Source organism: Syngnathoides biaculeatus, chromosome 5 (assembly GCF_019802595.1).
Source record: "Syngnathoides biaculeatus isolate LvHL_M chromosome 5, ASM1980259v1, whole genome shotgun sequence".
NCBI classification, from domain to species: Eukaryota; Metazoa; Chordata; class Actinopteri; order Syngnathiformes; family Syngnathidae; genus Syngnathoides; species Syngnathoides biaculeatus.
In genome coordinates this window covers 15,085,671-15,104,738 of record NC_084644.1, presented here as the reverse complement: position 1 = coordinate 15,104,738, position 19,068 = coordinate 15,085,671, and the positions used below count along the sequence as shown (strand labels likewise).

The window sequence follows — 19,068 nt, the reverse complement described above, 5'->3', positions numbered from 1 at the left end:
AACACTGTACAAGATGCTGATAGGCAAGAAACCAAACATATCGCAACTTAAAAAATTTTGATCTAGGTCTTTTGCTTACAACACGCTAAAGCAGGGGAGGCCAACTCTTGAGCTGGATGCAGCTCTTGCCACCTTTCTTTCGGTTCTCGTGAAGCCAGGGAAGCATATAGAAGTTCAGTATACAGTGAAGAAAATGAGTATTTGAACACCCTGCTATATTGCAAATTCGCACACTTAGTAATCATGGATGGGTCTTAAATTTTCATCGTAGGTGCATGTCCACTGTGAGAGAGATAATCTAAAAAGAAAAATCCAGAAATCACAATGTAGGATTTTTTTTAAACGATTTATTTGTGTGATACAGCTGCAAATAAGTATTTGAACACCTATCAGCTAGAATCCCGACCCTCCAAGACCTGTTAGTCCGCCTTTAAAAGTCCACCTCCACTCCCATGTATTATCCTGAATCAGCGCCTGTGTGAGATCGTTACCTGCATAATTACACCTGTCCAGCCAATACAATCAGTAAGACTCAAACTTGTAACATGGCCAAGACCAAAGAGCTGTCCAAAGACACCAGAGACAAAATTATACAACTCCACACGGCTGGAAAGGTCTATGGAGAAATTTCCAAGCGGCTTGGTGAAAAAAGGTCCACCGTTGGAACAATCATTAGAAAATGGAAGAACCGAAACATGACGGTCAGTCTCAATTGGAGTGGAGGCCCATTCAAGATATCACCTCGTGGGGTCTCAATGATCCTTACAAAGGTGAGGAATCAGCCCAGGACTACACGACAGGACTTGGTCAATGAACTGAAAAGAGCTGTGACCGCCGTTTTCAAGGTGACTGTTGGTAATACACTAAGATGTCATGGTTTGAAATCATGCATGGCACGAATTGTTCCCCTGCTTAAACCAGCACATGTCAAGGCCTGTCTTAAGTTTGCCAATGACCATTTGAATCACACAGAGGAGTCATGGGAGAAGGTTTTGTGGTCAGATAAGACCAATATTGAACTTTTTGGTCATAATTCCACTAGCCGTGTTTGGCGGAAGATGAATGATCAGTTGTCTCTCAAGAACACCATCCCTACTGTGAAGCATGGGGGTAGCAGCATCATTCTTTGGGGGTGTGTTTCTGCACATGGGACAGGAAGACTGCACTGTATTAAGGAGAGGATGACTGCGGCCATTTATTGTGAGATTTTGGGGAAGAACCTCTTTCCCTCAGTCAGAGCATTGAAGATTGATCATGGCTGGGTCTTTCAACATGACAATGACCCGAAGCACACAGCCAGGAAAACCAAGGAGTGGCTCTGCAAGAAGCATATCAAGGTTCTGGCGTGGCCTAGCCAGTCTCCAGACATAAACCCAATAGAAATTTTTGGGAGGGAGCTGAAAGTCTATGTTTCTCAGCTACAACCCAGAAACCTGTCTGATCTCGAGAAGATCTGTGTGGAGGAGTGAGCCAAAATCCCTCCTGCAGTGTGTGCAAACCTGGTGAACAACTACAGGAAACATTTGACCTCTGTAATTGCAAACAAAGTCTACTGTACCAAATATTAACATTGGTTTTCAAAACTGTTCAAATACTTATTTGCAGATGTATCACACAAATAAATTGTTAAAAAAATCATACATTGTGATTTCTGGATTTTCTTTTTAGATTATCTCTCACAGTGGATATGCACCTACGATGAAAATTTCAGACCCCTTCATGATTTCTAAGTGGGAGAACTTGCAAAATAGCTGGGTGTTCAAATACTTCTTTTCTTCACTGTATGTGCATATTTGATCTCATTACGGTAGTTGCGAGCGTTGCTTGTGTTCATTATAGTATTTGTGTCTGCGCCTTGCTTGAGTTTATGACTGCTGTTTGTGACAATAAGATCAGTATGTGTAATTTTTGATTTGTAAGGTACTGATAAGATGTGCTCAATTTCAAACAGACTGGCATACTGTTTTGATCGGATTAATTTCCTACGGTCTGTAGCAACACAGAAAAAAATAATAATAATCAAAGTTTCAACATCATGCATGTAGCATGTACACAATGATGAATCCATTTTACTTTAGTGACTGTGGCCGGGAAGTGCAAAACAATTCAACAAATTGTGAAACACATCTCCATTTTAGAAAAGAAATTAACAAAAGCCCACATAAATTATTTCAAAGAACAGGTTCAAAAAAGTAGAAACACATTCCAGAAAACAAGTTAATAAAACAAAACAAATTTACATTTCAGAAAATAAATTAACAAAATTTGAAACACTTTGACATTTCAGAAAACATAGCAACACATTAAACAAATTAACAAAAACCGAAGCAGATTACAAGTGACACAAACTGGAAAAGGAATGTACATAGGAGGAGTTTAATGTCCTTTTTTGGCAAGATGCATGATAGGCTCCTGCATCTTGGGGGTGGGGGTTTGGCTCCACAGATGTAACGAGATGACCATCCCAAATATGTATTACATTTGTACAATAAAAAAACAAGTTTATTATTTGGGTTACGTCGAGTGCTGGGGTTTATAAATAACAGAGGGTAGGTTCCCCCAAATTCCACAGAATGGTAAATTTGCAAATCCCAAACTGTGAACATGTGGGGTTTCACTGTCAGGCTATATTGCACAATTAGCATTCAGCTTCAAATTAGCATCTTTTGTCTGCAGGTTCTCGTGCTCAAGATGACTACACCAAAGGCAAAGGACAAAGAATGTCCTTAACAATGAACCCTTCACTGCTAAATGTCATCTTAACCACTCAAGCATTGTTTTCAGAATTACATATATAAAAAAAACACTGTGTCATTTTACCAATGATTTTTACTCCAATAGAACACAATTAAAAAGCATGGAAACCCCCGTTAGGTTGCTCTTTGTTAAATGTGATTAAATCAACAAAGCGATGACATGATAAAACATTCTCAGTTCTGATATCTCATTTCAGCTTCTTTCAATTTATAAAACTTAACGGTAGGAGTATATTTCACATTTCTGTTGAGCTTGTAGGCATAACTGTATCACTTAAATGGTGACCTTGAGGAGCTTTTGGTTGTTGTTCTTTTTTGGCAATAAAGTATCATTTTTTTGGTCCTAATTTCCCCCCACAGTGCCACAAAAAGCAAGAACTAAGACGAATTTGATGGCATTTTTGACGTCATTTAAAAAAAAGGGTTTTGTACACACACTCGTGTTGAATCTTTGTCACACAACCAGATTGACAAGTTTGTGGTTGGGTCTTTTTTTTGTGGGTGGACGAAACATGACACGCTGCTCCTGAGGCTCTTTCTGTTCACTCTGTGACATCAGACATCCTCTGAATTAATCCATTGTTTTTTATCTGATTTTGTATCAGTGGGAATTTCATTTCCTTTCTATCTGCATGTCTTCAAGACAACATGATTGACAAATAGGTTAACAGATTAAATCACTTGCGCGCACCGGGCACAGAAAAGTTAACTCACGTTCAAACGTGGCATGCTTAACATTTTGACACTACTTCTTTTCCCCCATTTATTTTCTAAAAGTGACCAAATACGATGACCTGGAATACATAAATGAGCACAATATTAACTTAATACTCCATAATGTAACATTTCAGACAAGGATTTTAAGCATGTATTTTACTGATTTAACCACATTTCATGATAGGTGTGGACTTAAGTTTAATTCTGTTCATGGCAAAGCCGGAGTTTGTTTAGCTTGGCAAATATCAGTGAAGTATTTTAATACTTTAAACAATACTATTTTTATATGTCTCCCACACGGGTATGTTAAGAGAATTGTTTAAAAAAAAAAAACTATTCATGATGCTAATCATAATTTTACTCTGCAAACATCCTGTGGCATTGAATGAGTAATACCTGTAAGTAAATGCCACTCGGCACAGACTAATGACTCCATTATGGATCAGCACCAAAATTATACACATTCATAGACACCCACCTCCTGCATGGGCCTGAACTGTGCAATTAATACTTCACAAAAATGAAGGAACTGTAAATAATGCCCTTGCAATTGGAAAAAAAACAAAAAAATTGATCTGCATCTTTATCTAATTCCACACTTAAATGTAGTGTATTCCGTATAGACCCATGCTGCGCTTGTACCCATTTTTTTCTTGAAAGAAAGTACCTCTACAGCTATTGTAGCATGGTGGTATTAGTGTGGTATGCAATTAATACATAACTTCTTGGGCTTAAATGCAAAGGGAGTGACACTGTAAATGTATACTGTTCCATTTCACAACAGTTTTGATTAATTAAAATGTCTGTGGTTAAAATAAAGCTGTTAACGCAAACTTGTTAAGCTAAGTTGAATACAGATGAGCCTGCATCTTGTGACATCACCAGAAACAATATTAGTAGAAGGCCAATAACTTTTTCTACTGGTCTCGATTTTTGTTGTACAAGCTAAAATATTTGGGTCTCATTAAGGTCTCGTTGTTCTACCTGGCCTTTTTAAAATTGTGCCAATGTGTTAATGAGACAACTATGCATTTCGTGCAAACGGGATTCAGTGGCTATTGTCTTACAATGAAGAGTACAGTACGTAGTTGGTTTGTCCACATTCCTAAATGCCAATCAATGTCAACAACCTTGTCGAAAGCATTCAGGACTGCAGTTTCTTAATCCAAACAAGACTGATCCTTCATGACCCTTTTTCTGTTTTCAAACTGAATGTGCATCAGAAATTCATCCATCCATTTTCTATTTCACAAATCACAGGACACATGTAGATTAACAACTGTTCACACTCACATTTGCACCTATGGACAATTTAATCGTCAGTTGCACTAAGATATTTTTATGGAATGTAGAGCCAGGGGAAGCAGAGAAAACCCGTGCATGGGTGTAACTTTTAAACTGGTTTAATTGAGGAAGATATGTGGCACTGATGCAATGCAATGAACTCAGTCTCCTCTCAGTGACAGTGTGAATGTGAAATTTGTTTTGGGCTATACTGTATCTGATGCTGACATATCTAGGGCATACCTCACATTTCTGCTAAAATCAGATATGTTCCGTCTCCCTGCGACACTGATCATAGAGTGACATAGAAAATAAATGAATGGATGGACATACTGTACAAATATTTTATTGTGTATGAGGACTGGTCTCATTTCTAATAATTTAATTAAGTTCTATTGTCACAATAGTAACTGGAAGATCAATAAAATCTAATGTCCTTCAGAAAGGTTCCTACCATAATCTAAGAACATGTACAGTGTGTTTAGAATCCGTCCACAAAGTAGGAACAAATGCTAAAAAGGCATGGTAGACACACTGAACAATGAAGGTCTGGTACACACATAAGGATATTTCAAATCTTAAAAAATGTTTTAATCCGTGACAGACCCCACACATAAAGAGGAAAAAAAAAATCCAGCACTTAACAGTTATGGTCGTATTCGTTTGTGCTGTGATTCATTAATTTCAGTACGGAGTACCACAGATTGGGTTACCGCTCTAAAAACAAGTCCTTTTGGGGCAGGAATCTTGCATGTGACCACACGTGATCTCACAAAAACAGGGACAAGCAGACACGTGTTGCCCAAGTGCTTATGAAGGGGCTGGAAGGGGCAGATGTAAAAAAATCGGACCCTACCATCGGTACAAATCCACTCTTGACAAACTTCACACCTAAAGATAATCTTGTATATATTATAAGACATAATGTAGTCTGTCATTTGATGTCCTTGGTAACGAAGAGCAAAATTGTAACAAAAACCTTTCTTAGCTTTACGTGTGTATTTGGCCCAACATGCATGCAGGCCTTAGTTTTTACTGACAACAATTTTGAAAATTTTGCTGGAGCACAAGCAATCATTCTCAAAAACATTCAGATCCATTTTTAAATGTTTGCTTTTTCATGTTATTATCGAACACCCTCATGAGATCGTGAATGGATGCAAAGTCTTTCATCAGCCTAGAAGCTCATGCTTCTTCTGTGGAAACTGTATTGATTGATACGTTCATTTTTTCCTCTGTAGGATACTTTGAAACTGTCTCTGTTACGGTAGTTTTTCTCCACAGCAGGTTTCACATAATCCTCTTTGGGTGGGAAGGACGAAGCATCTCTTACACTCTGCTGAAAGCCAAGCTGTTTCTCTGACACTGAACTTCCAGACACAGAAAATGAATCTGAACTTTTTACATGATACTCATACAGTTTCTTCCTGAAAGCACTGGTGGTGTTTTGGGATTTTCTAAAAAGTATTATATAACACTTGGGGAGAAAATGACAGCCTAAGATGCCGTAGTTGGAGACGAGAATGACCACCATTTCCACAGCTGGAAGATACACCCCAGGTGTTGTTATGTAGATGGGGACAAAGATTAACCAGGATATAAGGTAAAGCAGCATGCTAAAGGTAATGAATTTAGCCTCGTTGTACCCGTGTGGTAATTTACGTCCCACAAAGGCACAGATGAAGCAAACAAAAGCCAAAATTGCTATATAACCCAGCATCACACCAAATGCCAAATAAGATCCTTCATGGCAGTCTTCCAGCAGAGTTTGGGGCAGTGAAATAATCTTTTTATAAGGGCTTTTAAGGACCAGCCAACTGATGCAAATGGTAACCTGTAATGCTACACATCCAAGAATAATCAAGTAGGACTGGTAAACTTTCCGGAGTGCACCCTGGATGTCTATATTCAACTGGAATGCAAGAAGGATCTTCAGGGATTTGACCAGGATGCAGGACACACACACAGTAAAACTGATGCCAAAGAGCACTTGTCTTGCTTTACACTGGAGGTTGCTGGGCCTACCAACAAATAGCACAGCACTGATGTAACTGACAACCAAAGAGTACAGAATGACTTGGCTAAGGGGTCCTCCGGCAGCTCTCACCACAGGGGTGTCTCGCTTATGTAGAAACAATGCTGACACCATCAAAACCAACAGGATGCCCAGAACAGAGAATGCAAGGAGGCACACGGCAAAGCGGTCTTGCCACTTGAAGAAAGTGACACGTTTTGGAAAGCAAGAGGCGCTTCCCTTAGGAGACCACTCTGTGTTTTTATCACAGCTCATGCATTGGTCCATATCTGGAAGTACAAAGACACACACACAGAATGAATTCAGGCAGTTCCTTTTGAACAAATAAAAAAGATAATGTTAGCAAGAGTATCCAAATAAAATGACCTAGTTATGAGTGAAATAAAATCTTCTGCAACTGTATTGAACGTATTATATCAGGAGTTTTTTGGGTGTTTTCACTTAAACTAATTACAAATACACTAACATTTAAGATTTAGGCCCCTCTTTTTGTGACTGCCGCAAATCCATTGCAGCGGGCAGCACTGCTGTGTGCGCCATGGCATAGACCAACGCAACCCATTAGATCAAAGAGTGGTTCCACTGCCTTGACTTCATACGTCACCAATCAAAGTGGCTGTGTGTGCAAGGGGCAGGTTAGACTCATGTTGGTAATTTCACAGATCAACGCAACCCGGCGTGCACTGACTTCATACCAATAGCACCACTCACAGCAGCTCCTCTCATCCCCTTTAAATTAAGTGTAAAGACAGTCCTGATGGAGATACATGTATCTGTGCCAAGAGTACAATGTGCGATTGCAGTGATCTGTCTGAGTGGAGCATTGTTGCTGCTCTTGACTGGTGTGGCAACAAGGTCAGTCTCAGTTATTAAATTCAGAATGAGCTGATGATAACCACTGGCAGCTAAAATGTGTCTTTGTACCTGTCTGACTGTGGCCCGATCAAATTCACCAAAATCATGTAAGACGAACTGCATTGGCAGTGAGACAGGGTCTGGGCAGGCATATGTTTAGACTGATTTTCTGCCAACAAATTTTCACTCTCTGAGTGGAATTCTAAAAAGTTTGCAGTCCCAGAATGCCCATCTTGTCACAGACCAGCTTGCCTAACACACGCTGCAAGCGACGACGCACTGGCACAAAAATCTAAATCTGCAGGCATCTGCACCTCACTGCAGAAGCTCTGTCTTTAGAAAACAGAGCCCCTAATAACCTTGTTCGCACGCATTTAGAGGAAACATTGGCTCATTGGCTGACTGCCTAGCGATCGACGCATTGAGCACCCCTGGGTTATCACATCTGCCTTACAGTTTTGAGGACCCAGATTTAAAACCTTGCCTCACCTGAGTGGAGTTTGCATGTCCTCCTCATGCCTGTGTGGGTTTTCTCTTGGAAACTACGGTTTCTTCCCACAGCCCAGAGGCATGTATGGCAGATAAATTGGACTCTAAATTGTCCATAGGTAAGAATGTGAGTGTGAATGGTTGTTTGTTTATATGTGCCCTGTAATTGACTTGTGACCAGTTCAGGATGTATCCCACCTCTCACCCAGAGTTCACAGGATAGGCTCCAGTACCACCATGACCCTTATGAGGATAAGCGGGGTGGAAGACGAATGAATGACTGTGTCCTACCAGTTTTCAGATTTAGAGTGTATTTATGTCTTTTTACAACACTGTAACTGTCATGTAATGTCCCTCCATATACTTTCTCCTTCCAGTGGGAGCAAACAGGAGGGAGGGCAATGAGGCGGTGGCTCCCAGAAATTCAAATCAGGGGGGCATCCTAATGAGTTTAGGTGGGCCCATTCGAATGATCCATTTATGTTTATTGCACTTCATTTGTCAAATATATTGTAATAATGTGAAGTATAAACAAACAACAATTTTAAATCGCCTAACAAAAAATGTTCAAAAAGCCTTGAAGACCTTGACCTATACCAATAATGTTGTTTCTTCAATTCAGGTCTCCCACTGACAGAGGACCCATTAGGGGGTGACCACAGCCACCCTTGTGAATTTGTTGGCCACCCCATGGCACCTCAATCGCCAGTCAATCAAATAGATTCTGGTGTCTGTTACATTTGACAGCAAAAAAGTTCAATCATCATACCTATGCATCTCCCCCCAACTGCCACCCCTCCATCTAAGATGGGTTCCTGGCAGAAAACACCGAGTTCACCAGCCGTCAACAAATGTCACCCCACCCCAAAAATTCTTGAGGCACTCCTGCCCATTGATACACCAAAATCACACTCCAAATTGCTCCACAGTACTGCAACATGTACAAAAACACATCTCCAAAAAAGTCTTTTAATATACATTTGATATCACATACATTTGTGCTTTTGCTGGAAATTAAACCAAGTTAATCTTTACTAACAAGGTACTTGTGCGTTTTTTTTTTTTTTTTTTTTTTTTTGAGGTGAGGAGGTTGAAAGTGGAATTTTGTTCTTTGTACTCAAAGACGTCCTGGGTGCTGCATATCTGCGCACACAAGCTAATTACTTGCCTGTGTCGTTGGAGTAGTAATTCTCTGTACAGTTGATGCACTCATAACAACAAGTGTGTTGACCCTCTGATGTTTTCTTGAACTCCCCGGGGATGCAGCTATTGGAACACTTCGAGAATATTTGCTTCAAACAAGGAGAAACCATTTCCAGGATTATTTCCAGCACTGTGTAAATGTAACTAGATGTTTTAACTATAATGATGACATATTGTCTGAGTAGAATTTTACCAAGGGAATTGTTTGTTTTTAGACCAAAATATTCAGTATGCATACACCATGTGTTTGTGTATAAACAGTGATATGGTGGTAGCAAGATGAAGGCCCACCTGCAAGTCCTGAAAACGACCGCTGGAGTTGCTGCTTGTTAGGGTGAAGTTTTTTGTTTGAGGGTTGTACTCAGCCACAATGTCATGAACGTTAATTTTCCCTTCTAGTGACGTCCATATGGTGACATCATAACCTTCATTGATGTCTCCTTGGCTGTCAAATGTGTAACTCTTCCCTTGACCTTCAAATTCGTGTACCCGAAGAGCCTCCAGTACCTGGAGAGAAAGTAAAAAGGAGCAGAAACTTATGCTTGCAATAAGATGACAACTGTTGAGGATTTGTTGAACTTCGGTTTTAATCTAAGTTTTAGTTTACATTTTCGAAAAGTTATTTAATTAACCTGATTTTGCTTGCTCATTCTTGTAAGATTATGATATTTGTTCAAGACTTACTGTATATTTAACAATGTCACGTTGTAAGGTTCTGACTTTTTTTTTTAAGCACGGTGCAAACATTACTTTTGTGAAGTTCTTCAGCAATAATACCTTATTTTTAACTAGATATTTTGTTATTTGCACGGTGGTGAAGCTGTAGAGCTTTGGCCTTACAGTTCTTAGGGCTGAGGTTCAAATCCTGGCCCTGTCTGTGTAGAGTTTGCATGTTTTCGCTGTGCCTGCGTGGATTTTCACTCTGGTTTCCTCCCACATCCCAAAAACATGCAACATTAATTGGACACTCTAAATTGCCCCTAAGTGTGATTCTGAGTGTGGCTGTTTGTCTTTATGTGCCCTGCGATTGGCTGGCAACCAGTTCAGGGTGTACCCCTCCTCCTGCCCGTTGACAGCTGGGATAGGCTCCAGCACTCCGGCAACCCTTGTCAGGATAAGCAGCTAAGAAAATGGATGAATGGATGTTCAGATGTCTATTTTCTACCATTTATGCTGTTTAAATTAATTCACTTTCAGGTACATTTTGTAAGAAAACAGTTAACTAACGTGATCTTAGTATTGTTTGTGTGTAACCATCCATTCATCCATTTTCTTCACCGCTTATCCTCACGAGGGTCGGGGGGAGTGCTGAAGCTTATCCTAGCTGTCAACGGCCAGGAGGAGGGGTACACCCTGAACTGGTTGCCAGCCAATCACAGGCCACATAAAGACAAACGCCCCTCACTCACAATCACACCGAGGTGGTGGTTTAGAGTGTCCAATTAATGTTGCATGTTTTTGGAATATTTGAATCCGGGACCTCAGAACTGTGAGGCCAAAGCTTTACCAGCTGATCCACCGTGCCACCTTGTGTGTGACCAACGAAATCCAATTACATTGAAAAAAATACTGTTTTATACTCTGTTAAATAGTCTGTTTTGTGCAAATCTGATCTGTGTACACTGCTGTGTTGTCAGCTATAGAATCAAAAATTTTGTGTCTTTAACTTGACACCCTGCTTATTTAAAACATGACCAGGAAATGAATAATACAACAGAGCACACACTACATATCCATGTACTTATGTCATTATTTGTCAACACGTTTTCCTTTTTTTAACCCCAATGCTAGATACAATAATTCTTTTCACCAAGTGCACTTTTAAGAATTCCAAGTATTTTAATCTCTTTAAATCTTGTAGACTTTTTTAGACTTGCTATTTCTCTCACTTGGCAATTTGTATTTCTTATTTCCTTTGTACTTTGAGTCACCCTTTAATGGAATCTATTCTTTGCTTCCTCATATGTTGGAATGGTCTTTGTTTCCTTTTTTTTATCTTTAGCTGTTGGTTAAGAGGTGTGTGCATGTTCTTTCTGCACTTTTAGTAAGGTAATAAATAGAGTCGAATAGATACAGATTTTTTTGGGCCAATACGGTGGCCTGGAAGTGCAAAATAATATAACATTGTGAAACAATTTTACATTACAGAAAACAAATAAACAATAGCAGGATATTGGAGCGGGGGGTTTCCTCCCAGGAAAATGCACTGGATTCCTGATAATGGTGGCCCTTCCCTTTCCGGGTTGTCTCAATTGTCATTTGTTTAGTCTTTTGTGAAAATGTTTCTGCTTTTGATAATGTGTTTTCTGAAATGTAAAAGTGTTGTAGATTTTGTTCATTTGTTTTCTGAAATTTAAAAATGTTTTGGTCATGTTAATTTTGTTTTCTAAAATATGCAGTGTTTCTCAATTTGTTGTGTGGTTTTACACTTAAAGTCCACCGTACTAGTCTGATATTTGGCAGAATAAAATTCTGATCATCAGTTAATCACGTAGAATTTAAAAACATGTAAATAAATGCTGATTTTGCCAAAAAGTTTGTCGTTTTTTGTTTTGTTTTGTTTTTTAATATCATGATCTTTGTCTCATGGAATATTTTGTTAATGTAAGAAAACATCACTTTGGCGATTTGAAAAGGGCTAATATTGTCTGACTGTATTGGCTGAGTGATGAACCAATTTGAATTATTCAAGAAATATTGATGTACCTCCCATGGCTGGAGGTTGCCCGGATTTTTGCAATCTCGATTCCTGCAGACGGAGGCTATCGCTTGAGCAGTGGCAGCCACAGCCAATTCGACGCTAAAGACTGTGGCCGGGTTAATGTTTGCTCTGATAGCCTTGACAACTTTAGATGCCAGCAGGTCAGTGTTTCTAGAAATGCTGCTTTCATTCATCAGCATGAACAATTCTTCCAGGAAGGTGTCATTCTGTGTGTTGTTATATCCAGTTACCTCCAGTCTGTCAAGGTACTCATTGAAAGATGACATGTTTCCAGTTCTGAAGTTGAAACCTACAACCTGTCCCATGTCCTCAAGGGTTAAGTCTCCCTGTACAAAAGCAGAGGTGGACCAACTGTCACTGGCCAACCACAGTCTTCTCATAGACTCTACACTTTGCCCTTTTCTCATCATCTCATTCCACAGTTCCTGGAAAAGCTCTGTCATGTGAGTTGGGGTTGTAAAGGACACGATCACTTGTGCCTTAGGATTTTGAGAGATGGTCTGGGCGGCCTGTCTGACAGCAGACCGTAAATCCTCATCCGTGCCGGTGTACGGAAGGATAGATTTGAACGCTATGCAAATTCCATATTCAGATGCCTGAGTTGCAAAGTGCTCAAGTGCTGAGCGGCCATAATCACCATCCGAGATGATCATTCCCACCCAGTTCCAGCCTTGGAGACTGATTAGTCTGACCATGGCAGCTGTCTGGTGCTCATCATTAGGAACCGTCCTCAAGAAGCTGGGAAAGCGATTTTTGTCGCTCAGAATCACAGCTGTTGATGAATAACTGATCTAAAGACACAAAGGGAATTGTTTGCTGTTATCAGGAAATAAAGAGATTGAACATGCATGAAAAGAAAGATAAGCATATGCATACCACAATTTTAAAATATCACAATACAAGAATACAATTTTCTTCATTTTGCTATTGTAACTAAATTGGAATAATATAGGCAGAAGGATGACACAATAAACATTATAAACACAAAATGAGTAAAAGTGAAAAGAAATCTGCCAATGGAACAAAAATGAATGACTTGGAACATTTTGCTCTGCTGAAAATAAGTCAAAAACAAAATTTAAATGACTAAAGTAAGATGTTTTCACTCAAAATAAAATTAACTGACAATGCTTTTAATGTTGTGCATAAAATGTGCTCTATAAATAAATTGCTTTGACAAGGTAAGATACTGCATTTTTTAGTATAGAGACATGTATGGCGTATAGATCAGTAGGGAACCCATTATGTTTCGGTGAAGATCTGGATAAATAGCATTAATGGACCCATCTGCCTTCCAGAATTATTATCAGTTCCTCATCATACAGCAAGATAAGAACCCAAAAACAAAATTCCAAAACAATTAATTTTCGGCTGGGCAAGTCATTCTTTTACCTACAAAAGAGGAGACTAAAGGATGATCTAAATAAAAGAACTCAATGAGGCTGCGGTGAAAGCTTGCAAAAGTTTATAAAATAATAATTCTTATTATTCTTATTCACTGAAGTACAGTGAAGAAAATAAGTATTTGAACACCCTGCTGTATTATGTTATCAGGTTCTCCCACTTAGAAATCATGGAAGGGTCTGAAATTTTCATTGTATCACTGTGAGAGAGATAATCTAAAAAGTAAAAGCACAATGTATGTTTTTTTTCACGATTTATTTGTGTGATACAGCTGCAAATAAGTATTTGAACACCTGAGAAAACCAATGTTAATATTTTAGCCTTTGTTTATAATTACAGAGGTCAAATGTTTCCTGTAGTTGTTCGCCAGGTTTGCACACAATGCAGGAGGGATTTTGGTCCACAGAGATCTTCTCTAGATCAGTTTCAGCTCCCTCCAAAGATTTTCTGTTGGGTTTAGGTCTGGCGACTGGCTGAAGTTGTTCCCCAAAATCTCACAATACACGGCCACAGTCATCCTCTCCTTAATACAGTGCAGTCGTCTTGTCCCATGTGCAGTAAAACACCACCAAAGCATGATGCTACAACCACCATGCTCCATAATAGGGATGGTGTTCTTGGGATGGAACTCATCATTCGTCTTCCTCCAAACATGGTTCATTTAATTATGAGCAAAAAGTTACATTTTGGTATCATCTGACCACAAAACTTTCTCCCATGACTCCTCTGTATCATCCAAATGGTGATTGGCAAACTTAAGACAGGCCTTGACATGTGCTGGTTTAAGCAGGGGAACCTTCCATGCCATGCATGATTTCAAACCATGACGTCTTAGCATATTACCAACAGTCACCATGGAAACGGTGGTCCCAGCTCTTTTCAGGTCATTGACCAAGTCCTGTCGTGTAGTCCTGGGCTGATTCCTCACCTTTCTAAGGATCATTGAGACCCCATGAAGTGATATCTTGCATGGGGCTCCACTCCGATTGAGATTGACTGTCATGTTTAGCTTCTTCCGTTTTCTAAAGATTGCTCCAACAGTGGACCTTTTTTCACCAACTTGCTTGGCAAATTCTCCGTAGCCCTTTCCAACCGTGTGGAGTTGTACAATTTTGTCTCTGGTGTCATTGGACAGCTCTTTGGTCTTGGCCATGTTACAAGTTCGAGTCTTACTGATTGTATGGGGTGGACAGGTGTCTTTTTGCAGCTAACGACCTCACACAGGTGCATCTGATTCAGGATAATACATGGAGTGGAGGTGGATTTTTTAAGGCAGAGTAACAGGTCTTTGAGGGTTAGAATTCTAGCTGACAGACAGGTGTTCAAATACTTATTTGCAGCTATACCACAAATAAATCATTTTAAAAAAAATCATACGTTGTGATTACTGGATTGGACATGCACCGACAATGAAAAATTCAGACCCCTCCATGATTTCTAAGTGGGAGAACCTGCAATGTAGCAGGGTGTTCGAATACTTATTTTCTTCACTGTAAGTCTTCTTCAGTCTGAAGCTATTTTAAGATTCTCTATTCCAATTGTTTTTCTCAGCTAATTAGTGTTTTATTACAAATTATATTTTTAAGTGGTGTATTGAGTGCAGTTATTAATACCTACAAACAAAAGATTAACAGTTAAAATTAAAATGTTTTATGTGGACATCAAAAACAAAAGAACATAAAACTTACTTGGGGAATCATGTCGAGGGCTAGTTGCCTAGCAACGAGAATAGACATTTCAGAAAAAGCAGCTCCCAAGATGGCGACAACTGGCTGATTGCACTTGGAGGGGCTGTGTCCTTTCCCACACTTTGCCTGCTCTATGAAGTCAACTGTGGCTCTCAGACCTGTGCTCACATCAGTGCAGGAGTCTTGAATCCGGTAGCCCAGAGTGATGTTAAGGTCCATGAGTAAGGGAGATCGATTCACAACCTCAATTGCATTGATCATAGTCAGAGACAGTACCAAGGCTCGAACCGACAACCTGTGTCAAGAACAACATTTATTAATACAACACAATATATTCTAGCACATGTTTAGCGTAATGTTGTGATTCTCAAAGTGTGGTATAGTGGTACATGGGCTTTGTCTTTACACTGGCTTCCAGTCAACTTTAGAAAAGATTTTAAAGTTTTGCTACTGGTCTATGAATAATGAAATGGTTTAGGTCCTGAATACATGGAAAAAAAAATGCTAATGGAATACAAACCCGGTAAGGCTCTGAGATTGACTGACTCAGGTTGAATATTGGAACGCAGAGTTCAAAGCAAGGCAGCACAAAAATGGAATAAGTTGCCAACAGAGGTGATATCAGCCCCAGGTGTGAATGTTTTCAAATCCAGGTTAAAATCTTTTCTTTTTTCTCATACGTTTTAAAGTACGTAGTTCCATTTTTCAATTATATGTTTTGCGCTATACACTGTTTTAATTTGTTTGTGTTTGAATGGGTGGTACAGTGGATCATCTTGAAAGCATTGGCGTCACAGTTCTGAGGTCTCGGGTTCAATCCCAGACCCGCCTGTGTGGAGTTTTCATGTTCTCCTCGTGTCTGTGTGGGTTTTCTCCGGGCACTCCGGTTTACTCCCACATCCCAAAAACAAGTGGCTAAGAAAATGGTTGGATGTATTTGAATTATTGTTTAATCACGTAAAGCACATTGAGTTACCTTGTGGATTAAAAGCCCTACATAAATATATCTGCTTTGCTTTGGTTTAGTCTCGATAGTGGTCTGTGAAAGAATTCATCCATTATCTGAGCCACTAATCCCCATAAGAGTCACGGGAGTGCTGGAGCCAATCCCAGCTATCTTTGGGCAGGAGGCAGGGTACATCCTCAACTGGTTGCCAGCCAATCGCACAGCACATCGAGACAAACAACCATTTGCACTATTACTAGACCTATGGGCAATTTAGAGTCTCCAATTAATGCATATTTTTGGGATGTGGGAGGAAACCGGATTGCCTGGAGAAAATCCACGGAGGAACGGGTAGAACATGCAAACTCCACATAGGTGGGGCTGGGATTTCAACCCTGGTCCTCAGAACTGTGAGGGGCATAAAATTCTCAAAATTACCCCTAGTCCAATCCATCCATTCATCCATTTATTTTCGTAGCCGCTTATCCTCACAAGGGTCGCGGGATATGCTGGAGCCTATCCCAGCTGTCAATGGGCAGGACGCAGGGTATAACCTGAATTGGTTGCCAGTCAATCGCAGGGCACATAGAGACAAAAAGCCGCACTCACAATCACACATACGGGCAATTTAGAGTGTCCAATTAATGTTGCTTGTTTTTGAGGAAACTGGCGTGCGCAGAGAAAATGCATGCAGGCACGGGGAGTACATGCAAACTCCACACAGGCGGGTCCAGGATTGAACCCGGGACCTCAGAACTTTGAGGCCAACACTTTCCAGCTGCTTAACCGTGCCACCTCCTAGTATCATTAATTGCAATATTTTATTGATTATATAGATTAAAAACAATTTGCTATTATTCTTATTAGTAGTAGTTGTACAGGACCATAACTGCCTCACAGCTCTGAGGACTTGGGTTGCTTGTGCGGAATATGCATGTTCTCCACGTGCCTGCGTGGCTTTTCTCCAGGTACTTCAGTTTACTCCCCGTAGCTCAGTGGTTAGAGCACTGGTTTGGTAAACCAGAGGTTGTGGGTTCGTATCCCACTGGGGCCTCCACTCCCTGAGAAGGGTTGCGTCAGGAAGGGCATCCGGCGTAAAAATTGTGCCAAACATGTATATGCGTTCATCTGAGATGACACGCTGTGGTGACCCCGAAAGGGACAAGCCGAAAGAAACACACACACTTCAGTTTACTCCCACATCCCAAGAACCTGCATGTTAGGTGAATTGAAGACGACATTGCTCGTAGGTGTGAATGTTTGCCAATGTGGGCTCTGTGATTGGCAGGCAACCAATTCAGGGCATACCTCATCTTTTTCCCAGCAGCTCGAGCCAACCAGCGAAATTAGTGAAGTGAACCAATATGGCAAATGGATGGATGGATGGATGGATATTTATACAGGTTATAGATCACAATATCCCAAAAAAAAGGTATTTGAACAAAGTTGGTCATACTTTTTAAAAAGTCCACTAAACATGTAAATCCATTGTTAAATAAGGCATTGCAAAGCCAGTTTGAAAATAAATTTATCACAAGAGCTAAAAAGAATATCAGGAGGAACGAGAATTAAAGATTAAAGACAAGGTACAATTATTAAATGACAGCAAGTCATTAAGTGTAAAACAAAACAAAACATTGCTCTTTTACCTTCAAACTTAACTGAAGTTGGACTTACCCAACACATATTTGAGGCTGGGGAGCAAAGGAACCGTCAATTTTTTCAACACCTTTATGAATGGGGAACATCCCTCCCATGATGACATGTCCTCTGGCTGTAGCTCCTGGTGCTTTAGTATCATTTTCAGAGGCCCCTTTCCCAAAGAAAAGGGTGCCGTACAAGTAAATTACAGCCGCACGCCGTGCCATACTTGTCTTCTTCCTCCCTCCCTTATCTCATTGGCTTCTCGTCACCTCTTTACCTAAGGCAAAGTGATACATTACTTTATAATCATCCTTGCAAGGGGAAAGAGAACCACTCCTCTTTCTTCATCATTCACAGATCTCAATTCTTATTTCTTTCTCTGCAGGCCACTCCCACTCCTACGTGACAGCAGAGTGACTCAGTGTTTGAGCAACATATTTCTTGTTGTGCATAAAAATATTTTCTTCAGATGATTAGAGGGCACGGTGGTGTACTTGCTGTAAGGAAGTAACACAAACACTTTAATCATGCTAGTTTGAGATCAGATACTGTGTAATAATTGTGGTGAAGTGCATATGAAACTCAAATGCATTATATTTTTGTATTTCAAACAAACATTGTGAAATACAGTCTTTCTGCTATTCCTTTTGGCTTGTCCCATTAGGGGTCTCCACAGCGTGTCATCTTTTTCCATCTAACCCTATCTCCTGCATCTTCAAAGATTTTCATTGTAAGTTTGCAAAAACACAGAATTGTTCTTAAAAATATTCTGATGGGAATGTATTCTTTTCCTTTCGGCTTGTCCCGTTACGGGTCACCATAGCGTGTCGTCTTTTTCCATTTAAGCCTATCTTATGCAACTTCCTCTCTCACACCAACTGCCCTCATATCTTCCCTCACAACATCCATCAACCTTCTCTTTGGTCTTCCTCTCACTCTTTTGCCAGGCAGCTCCATCCTCAGCAGCCTTCTACTAATATACTCACTCTCTCGCCTCTGGACATGTCCTAACCATCGAAGTCTGCTCTCTCTAACCGTGTCTCCAAAACATCCAACTTTGGCTGTCCCTCTTATGAGCTCATTTCTAATCTAATCCAACCTGCTCACTCCTCAAGAGAACCTCAACATCTTCATTTCTGCCACCTCCAGCTCTTCTTCCTGTTGTCTCTTCAATGCCACCATCTCAAATCCGTACATCATGGCTGGCTTTACCACTGTATGATAAACTTTGGCTTTCATCCTTGCAGACTCTTCTGTCACATAACACACCAGACACCTTCCGCTAGCTGTTGCAACCTGCTTGGACTCGTTTCTTTATTCTCTTA

The 19,068-nt window shown here is 40.1% G+C and overlaps 1 protein-coding gene across 1 annotated transcript; it reads right to left on the bottom strand.

Annotated features, from left to right (window-relative positions):
* Positions 1-4,661: 4,661 nt before the first annotated feature.
* On the bottom strand, positions 4,662-17,967 carry gprc6a (G protein-coupled receptor, class C, group 6, member A). The gene is made up of 6 exons (XM_061819122.1): positions 17,777-17,967; positions 15,154-15,448; positions 12,046-12,852; positions 9,631-9,846; positions 9,305-9,428; positions 4,662-7,061 (listed from the first exon to the last, which is right to left on the bottom strand). Exons 1-6 carry the CDS (start codon positions 17,965-17,967, stop codon positions 5,935-5,937), a joined length of 2,760 nt encoding a protein of 919 aa, XP_061675106.1. The 3' UTR covers positions 4,662-5,934.
* Between the last annotated feature and the right edge of the window lie 1,101 nt (positions 17,968-19,068).

Coding starts and splice junctions, on each gene's coding strand:
- gprc6a (XM_061819122.1), bottom strand. CDS start 17,967: ATGGCACGGCGTGCGGCTGTAATTTACTTGTACGGCACCCTTTTCTTT. Junction 9,847..12,045: donor GCAACCTCCAGCCATGGGAG/GTACATCAATAT, acceptor CTTTCTCTCCAG/GTACTGGAGGCTCTTCGGGT. Junction 7,062..9,304: donor TTACTACTCCAACGACACAG/GCAAGTAATTAG, acceptor TTGTACTTCCAG/ATATGGACCAATGCATGAGC.